At 38.4% G+C, this 7,846-nt stretch overlaps 1 protein-coding gene across 10 annotated transcripts in view; it reads left to right on the top strand.

Moving 5' to 3' along the window:
• LOC107750483 (tight junction protein ZO-1-like) overlaps positions 1–7,846 on the top strand; it is a 145,667-nt gene that overhangs the window by 68,359 nt on the left and 69,462 nt on the right. The window contains exon 1 of one of the 10 annotated variants that reach the window (XM_016565860.1): positions 1,231–1,284. The exons of 8 other annotated variants lie outside the window; for them this stretch is intronic. In XM_016565860.1, coding sequence (XP_016421346.1) covers positions 1,246–1,284 — 39 coding nt within the window. In that variant the 5' untranslated portion in view covers positions 1,231–1,245. Of the gene's footprint in view, positions 1–1,230; positions 1,285–3,222; positions 3,668–7,846 lie in introns of those variants that run through there. One more of the 10 variants, XM_016565861.1, reaches the window with a different exon arrangement.

The following is a 7,846-nucleotide window of genomic DNA, read 5'->3' as shown; positions in this document are numbered from 1 at the left end:
CGTAAACATAAAACCATGTCTGCATTTGTGATCGGAGAAATGACAAACAACAAGCGCTACTCTACACTGCTCAAAACTCGCGTTTGAATCATCAGTGGCAAATTCTTAAAATATGAAAATATACTTACAGGCTGTGAGTCACAACAGCCGGCATTGTAGGCTACTCTCACAGGTTCAGGAAACAGTCCTCGTCCTCCGTAAAATGCGTTGCACACACACGAATATTTGGTTTGAACTGTTCTGGAACAGTGTTGTAAATACAACTTAACCACTGATTTCTAGTTGTGTCCTCTTTTGGAAGGCCAAACAAAGTAGTTTGGCTTTCACAACAAAACACAGCGTCTCCACGCCTTCTTTCTTTGTGTAAACATTTGGGCGGCGTTATGCAAATCTTCCCACACAGTGAAGTAGATATGTGGGGGCGTGTTTAAATGAGGCGTTTTAGGAGGGCGTGGACTTAACCTTTAAATAGAATATCTCTTTGGGTTTGAGACTTTAGTCTTTGCAACTTGAACAGCTTGTAACACTCCAAAGAGAAAGGAAAACTTGAAATGGCATCATATGACCCCTTTAGAAATATACATTTTTACAGTTGTGTTTTAGAGTAAATTGGTATTTATTGACCTGGTAAATGCATTTTTTCAGCTAAAACATGTTTTGCTTTTGCTTGAGCATTTTTTTAATGTGAATTTTGTAGGTCATGTTTACTGTACATATTATGTGCTTTTTATCTATGTGTTTACATTCCACCTACATTCTAAAATATGACAGAGGAGCATTGGTGATGCAGAGCATGTGATCTGCACTTTTCACTGTCCATTAGACTCTAACTACAGGCAGGCAAGCCGACTGAGCTTTGTGTGTGTGTGTGTGTGTACTGCATGCGTGTGTGATTTCCAAGGCCATGGGAGTGTTTTCCAAGTGCTTGCTCTTCCATGAGCACACCTGAGCTCTTCGGCTGATGCGAAGCCTCAGGTTGCTCCGTGTCGAGAGCTGTTTAGGGTAACCATGCGTGACAAAGCTGCCTTCAATCGTGTTTGTCTGTCACTAATTCTCTGTCTCTACTCCATCAGAACCATTCACTCTTCAGCTAGCAGTCCTCTCCATCTTGGGCTTACATTTCAGTCATTTACTTGGGTTTATGAAAGAGATGTTCTGAGGTTTTCAGGAATCTGAGATTTGCCTGCGCTAACAAACAGCATGCTGAATATCCTGATATCCTCGCTGGTCGATGCGGATCGTAACATGCGATGGAGGAGGATTGAGCGATTGTCCTCGTTGGCAGTATTTATCATTCTATTTCTTTGTGTTGGTTTTTTTCTGTGTTGCTGAGGTTCATCCTGTGCAGTAATTGTGTTTGTGTTTCAGTTTATTTCGAGTTAAATTTGTTACAGTGATTCATGGCTTCTCTAATGCAAATATTTCATCATCATCACTTATTTCATTTAATTTCATTTAGCACATTTATGTTTAAATGTCATGTTTTGCTGACACTAAGAGTCTTGGGTAATAAATGTATAGGGTTTTTATTGCTTTGTGGGCAAACATATTGGTCGTTGAAAAGCTTTACCTTCTTAAATGTTTTATAGCTCTGTCCTATCAATTCCTCTCCTTCCCTCCTTTCATGATTCCTGAAGCCTATAGCTATGAGAGAATGTGACCTCTTACACTGAGTTATTTTGGGTTTAACCCTCTGGTCTGGTTTATGACAAGAATTTATCCAGCAGCTTGACTAATCCAAAATATCCCTAGCCTCTCCCCTGGACCTGTCTGTCAATCATCAAGGTATTTGTGGAATTACATCTACAAGCAGAGACCTTGTGACCATTAGCCAATATGGACTTTTAATAGAGAACATAGCGTTCAGTGTCTTCAGTGTAAGAATTGGTTTCCTCAGATTGCAATTCATGTTTTGTCTTTTTGACTGTGCTTAAGTGGTAACCCTTGTCTTATTAGGGATTGATTTGCTAATTTGTTTTCTGTGCTGTATCTAATTTGGTAATTGTGGTAACGAGTTAAAATTGATCTTTTTTTTTCAGTGTTTCGCTGTTTTCAGAAATGACATCTTTACCATCTTAATGACAGTTACAAGAACTGTGGAGATCAGAGACAGTTTGCTTCCTTTGTTACAGACAGTTGGCTTATTGAATGTAAATTAAACCATTTTAGTCTCTTGTCTGCTGAACTCCAGGAATACTTCAGGGACCTAAAGCACGAATGCTTTATCACTGACAACTAAATGATTGATTATACTCTTAAGGAGTCAAGGATATTTTGTGCTTTTGATAAGCTGTTTTTCTTTCATTTTATCAGTTGCAAACATAAGTTGACATTTTACAGTGAAAAGTACAGCCCATAATGCTGATTTCAAAACAATACAAACAGCATTCTAGGGCCCTGTCCTATGGGAGGGGACCCGGAAACCACAGGAAGCGGTCTGTATTGCAGCAATTATGTCCCATTAAGTTTCCCCGAGTGGTTTGCTATCGACCAAAACTCGATCTAAAGTTTAAATTACACACAATCTTAGAAGTCTAAATGAAAGTCTAAGTATTAGTAGGCATAATTAGTTTGCCTATTCTAGGTTTTGAACAGAATGCATATTTTGTTTCCAAGACTCATTTACACATTGCACAGACCACTTTTTTAACAGTCACTGTATGTTTAAACAAACATCAGAACACATGGAACTACTAAAAATACTTTATAATTATTATTTTCTATTTCTGTTTTAATTTTATTAGTCATTAGAAAACATAGCCTAATTTGACCTAATTTTGGAATGCTTGGTTAGTTAAAAAATAATAATTTTTACTTTTTGTGTGTGTGAGAAAAAAATATTCTGCGTTAAAATATAGAAACTCCTTATTTCTCCTACTTAAACTTTTAATCGGCTACCATCAGCAAAGCGGCGAGCAACAACTTTGATCCACTTCACCTTGCTTCCCTCTCTCCATCCCATCCGCTCCCCGGTCAAAACAAAAAGGTCAGGCACGGGGGCGTAAATATAGTTTTTTATTGTTGCATTTATCGTTTGATGTAAAATAACGACACATTTATCACATAACACGCGACACTAACACACTAAACAGCTGTATACACATAAAGAGTTAAAATTACATTCCTGGGATTGTGGTTATACAGCTCACACTGTCCCGGTTTCCACCCAACCACCCCCGCCGGACTGTAATGGTCCATTCCAGTCAGACATGTCATGATTGTTGCTGGGAGAGGAGAGAAGCGAGGATCGAGCTCATCTGTTTGAAACTTCTACCGCTGTGGGACGGTTCGCATCGATATTATTAAACTCTGTGGCGCGGTCGACTTTAGGACAGCAAGGTTTTCTTGATTCATTGTTGTTTTTCACTTTATTAAAAAGAGAAAGAGACTATCAGCAAGGTATTCGCGTAGCGTCTGAAGTTTGTGCATGCTCACGCGCAATAATAGATGATGAACTTTGGACTGCTGGATTTCAGTTGTGTTGACATGTCTTTGGGCGGCCAGAAGAAATAAACCCGCTTTGCCCGGCGCTGCGGCGGCTGCTGGGCAGGACGAAGGAAGAATATTTTTTGTGTGTTTTGGGTGTAGTGATATTCAACAACAGTAAACTTGCTACGCCGGGAGCCAGCAAGATATCAAAATGTCTGCCAAGGCTGCAATAAATAAGGTAGGAAATTACTTTACTAAAGGTACTTTTCAAAACAATTAACGCTAGACGGGATACGAGACCTGGCCCATTTAAGGAGCTATACATGTTGGAAAAGACTCATTCTCCACACGACTGTATCCCATTTTCCTTATAATCCACGTGAAAGGCGGAATCTTAAAGAGACAGTTCACCGAAAATAATAATAATAAAGAAAAGATCATTCATCCTTTACTAACTCTCATGTTATTTTAAATATGTACAACTTTTTAACTTAAATGGAACAAAAAAAAAGGGAAAATTACAGCCTCAGTTCACAAATCATTTTCGTTGCACGAAGAAAAGGTGTGATGAAAGTGAATGGTGACCGATACTGTCATTCTGACTAACATCTCCATTGGTATTGCACGCACAAATAATACGAGTTTGGAATACATTTTGCGTGAATTGTCCCTTTAATTCTTGGACAATTAAAACTCGTTCAAAGTGAAGCTTGAGGAGACTCTTGATTTAACTTACCTGTTGATTATAAATGGCCAAGACTTGTAATGTCAAAGTGGTGTGAAATTACTGCACTTTAATTATAGTAACTGTTTTCTCGCGTTACTCAAGATTGTAGACCAACTTTCTCTCGGGATAGTCGATAATGCGCACACAGGGAAATCTCAACCTCAATATAGTTTCTGTTTGTCTGAATAATGTGGGCAGGATTTTGCAGGTGCAGGAAACTACTACTCGGGCCTGTGCAGATGCAGATAAATGCCTCAAATTATATGCGATATTTGGTTCGGTTATTGTATTATATTCAGCCTGCATATTTGCTTTGGGATTGTTTACACTATAAGGCATGTGGTGGGAAAGACTTGACCAGAACGAGCCGTGGTTTTGTGGTTCTGTATCAGAGAGAGTTTGCGGAAAAGTCGTTTTTGCGTGGGTTACGTGTGTAAGGTGGCTCACGAAGTACAATGGCGCACATTGTGTTTGTGTAACGTTATGTGTTTATGCTGATCTTGAGTGGGCTTCCTCTTCCACTGTACTGTGTGAGAACAAGCATATGAAAACACAGGAATGTGTACTGCACATACAATCATTCAGGTTTGGTGAGTTTCTCTTGATGAAATGGTTGCGTGCTGATGTAATGCCATGGTGTGTATTGACATTATATAAATTTACACCATTGACATTATATACATTTAGCATTAAACACATCTATCTATCTATACATGATACATTTAAGACAGAACATTCATTCAAAGAACAACATTTATTTAAAAAAGAAATATTTTGTAGCGTTGTCTTTTCTTGTCTTTAAATCTTACTGACCTAAGCTTTTAAAATATTTAATTTATTGAATATATTTAAATTACTGTAATATTGTACTAGAGTAGAATTCACTTTATTTTTGAGGTAGTAAGTCCTTCGTTTTAATAGTTGCTATTTTTAATAATCAGATAATGTAGTTATTATTACTGTGTATTCCAAAATAATACAACAAGATAACAAGATATGCTTGAAGTCACAGCTTTATTTTTCCAGGTGGAAATTTTTATCATGTCTGTTTAAGGTGTGGATCTCTCTGGGTGACCTTGTTTTTGTGTCCTAAAGTTTTGCTCAACCTCCCCAGTGTCCTTGTTTTCTCTGGGAGACATTGTTCTGTCTCTGCTGTATTTTGTTTTGTCTCCTAGTTTTAAATATGAAGACTTAATGTGGATGATTACTTTTTCATTAGGTCTTTTGGAGAAGGTGGAAAGGACTACTCTATACTCAGTTTGGGACTATTTGTTATTTAAAAATCACTGAAGAGTTCCAGAACAGACCAGATACTACAATGAGTGACCTGTGGCTCAAGCCTTAAAGGGATAGTTCACCCAAAAATGAACTAATAAATTCACCCGTGCCTGCTGTTCTCAACAGCAGGCACGTGAGGCGCCTTCTTCTTCTTGCTTTACGGCGGATCGCAGACTTAGAAGAAGAAGAAGACGCCTCACGCACCTGCTGTTGAGAACGCGCTCAGGAGGACGCGCTGCCGCTCAGAACAGTTCAGACATTGCGTGAATCAGAGGTAAAAAAACGATATAAATACTGTTCAGTTTCTTGCACAGACTGATCGTTTTGTGTCTTTACATATCAGTGCATCGTCACGAGCCGCAGGGTTTAATTTGGTTTTGTTTGTGTATGTTTTTTTTTTTTACTCTCAAAGCCGTGATTCCCATTCACCTCCATTATAAGACTGACAGACTGCAACGGTTTGTGTTAAAAATCTTCGTTTGTGTTCTACTGAAGAAACAAAGTCACCTACATCTTGGATGCCCTGGGGGCATTTTTGGGTGAACTATCCCTTTAAGACAGCTTAAAGTTCTTTATGTGTCATCAATGACACCACATGCATTGCATGGCTACTGCTCACCAAGTTGCTCTTAAGGGCTTATTTATGACTTTGATAGGGAAATCATGGATGATTTTTTTTATTGAGAAATAGGCTAATATATTTCTTAATAAAATACAGTGAAGTCATACTTTCTATTTTAAAGCAGAATTCAAAGTCCTTGGATTCATCAAGCTAGTCAGTAATAAATACAAATCCTGTTACCGGTGTGGGATCAAGTCACCATTTGGTACTGATTACATATGTTTGTTCTTGAGTTGAAAACTTCTTGTTAAACTGGACTGTCTCACTCTCACACCCTCTTTGTAGTATCTGACTTTCTGGATTGACAGTGACACCATGCCATATCCTTTCCCTTGAGTAAATAAACAGTCTATACTAGAGGGGAAAATATTAATTCAATCTAGAGGGAACTAATCTAATGTCCTATTTGAATGAAAATGAAGGTGTTTAATATGGAACAGTACATACAGCCTTGATCACCTGTCTGTCTGACTGTCTGTCCCATGCACAAAATACAAGAGAAAATTATTTGTATTAATACTATAAATAGGCCCCTCGAGCTTGTATTCATAGTCAAAGCAGAAAGAGAGTGAGAGAAAGCTCTTGTCCTACGTTTCTGTTCTGGAGAGGTTATGTTAATTACTGTTGGAGCCTCTGGCCCTCTTTGAGAGCTTGCAGAATAGGTTTTTTAATCATCAGAGGACAAACACATCTCCACGTTACTGCTGTACCAGACATATTAGAAAAAAAAGAAGGCATGCAGTTTCAGTTTGCTCTGCTGGAGAGGGAATGTTTTTTTTTTGTCTACATCTGTTTTTGCCTCCTGCAAAAATTTTAAGATAAAACTCTAAATGTCAAAATTTGGCAGTGTAATATGCTGTTTACAGAGTCCTGTGTGCCGCTCAGAGCCAATCAGACTCAAGTGTGTCTGTGTTGTTGGAAAGCTTGAGCCGTTCCTATGGTGAGCAACAGCACTGGGCTCCTGGTGCAGCTCCACCACAGGGCCTAAATTGCGCGTTTGTCAGTATTATTTCCTCACCTCTCTTATTCTTTTGTCACCAGTTATGATTAGGGTTGGGTACCGAAATCCAAGACCAATATGGCACCGGTACCTATGTAACCGGTATGTACTAGAACTAGGGATGTAATCAAACAAAAAGTCATTTTATTTGTTGATTTTTAAATATAAAACTTGAAGTGATTTATGTGTCATCTCCAGCACATTTGAATAATACCGTGATAATACTGATAGCCGTGATAATTTTGGTCACTATAATCGTGATAAGAAATTTTCATACCGTTACATCCCTAACTAGAACCGAATCAGAACACAGATTTCGGTGCCTCATTTCGGTGCCATGCCTGAGCGATCGATTGAAATATTTGTCCTCTTGTTCTCCGAAACGGATGTAAGAAGCATCATCACCGGCACCGCACGTAAAAAATAATTTCCCCAACTGAGAAAATGCACGTGAACTCACATTGGAAAGCTCTAATAATACAAATCCAACAAATATTTGTAGTAACGCGAGTGTCCAGCTTCTTGTCACAGAATGAGGCAGAAAATATGTTCCATAGGCTACCTTAAAAAGAATACATCGATTAGCAATGGATTATAAATATAATAAATTTCTTCATTAATTCTGTTTACTCCGTTACAGTGATAATAGCGATGTCTTTGTCCATATAAGGCATTTCCTGGAGGGTCATGAGTTCCGGTACTTCTATGACTGGATATGTGGATTTTCTGTGCGAGGGCACCCTCTGGCGTCCAGTATGAATGAAACAGACATCATGTGTTTATAGTGCTA

Source organism: Sinocyclocheilus rhinocerous, unplaced genomic scaffold, assembly GCF_001515625.1.
Source record: "Sinocyclocheilus rhinocerous isolate Xijiao unplaced genomic scaffold, SAMN03320098_v1.1 scaffold19, whole genome shotgun sequence".
Lineage (NCBI taxonomy): Eukaryota > Metazoa > Chordata > Actinopteri > Cypriniformes > Cyprinidae > Sinocyclocheilus > Sinocyclocheilus rhinocerous.
The sequence above is the reverse complement of the archived record's forward strand: the minus strand, read 5'-3'. Positions and strand labels throughout refer to the sequence as shown.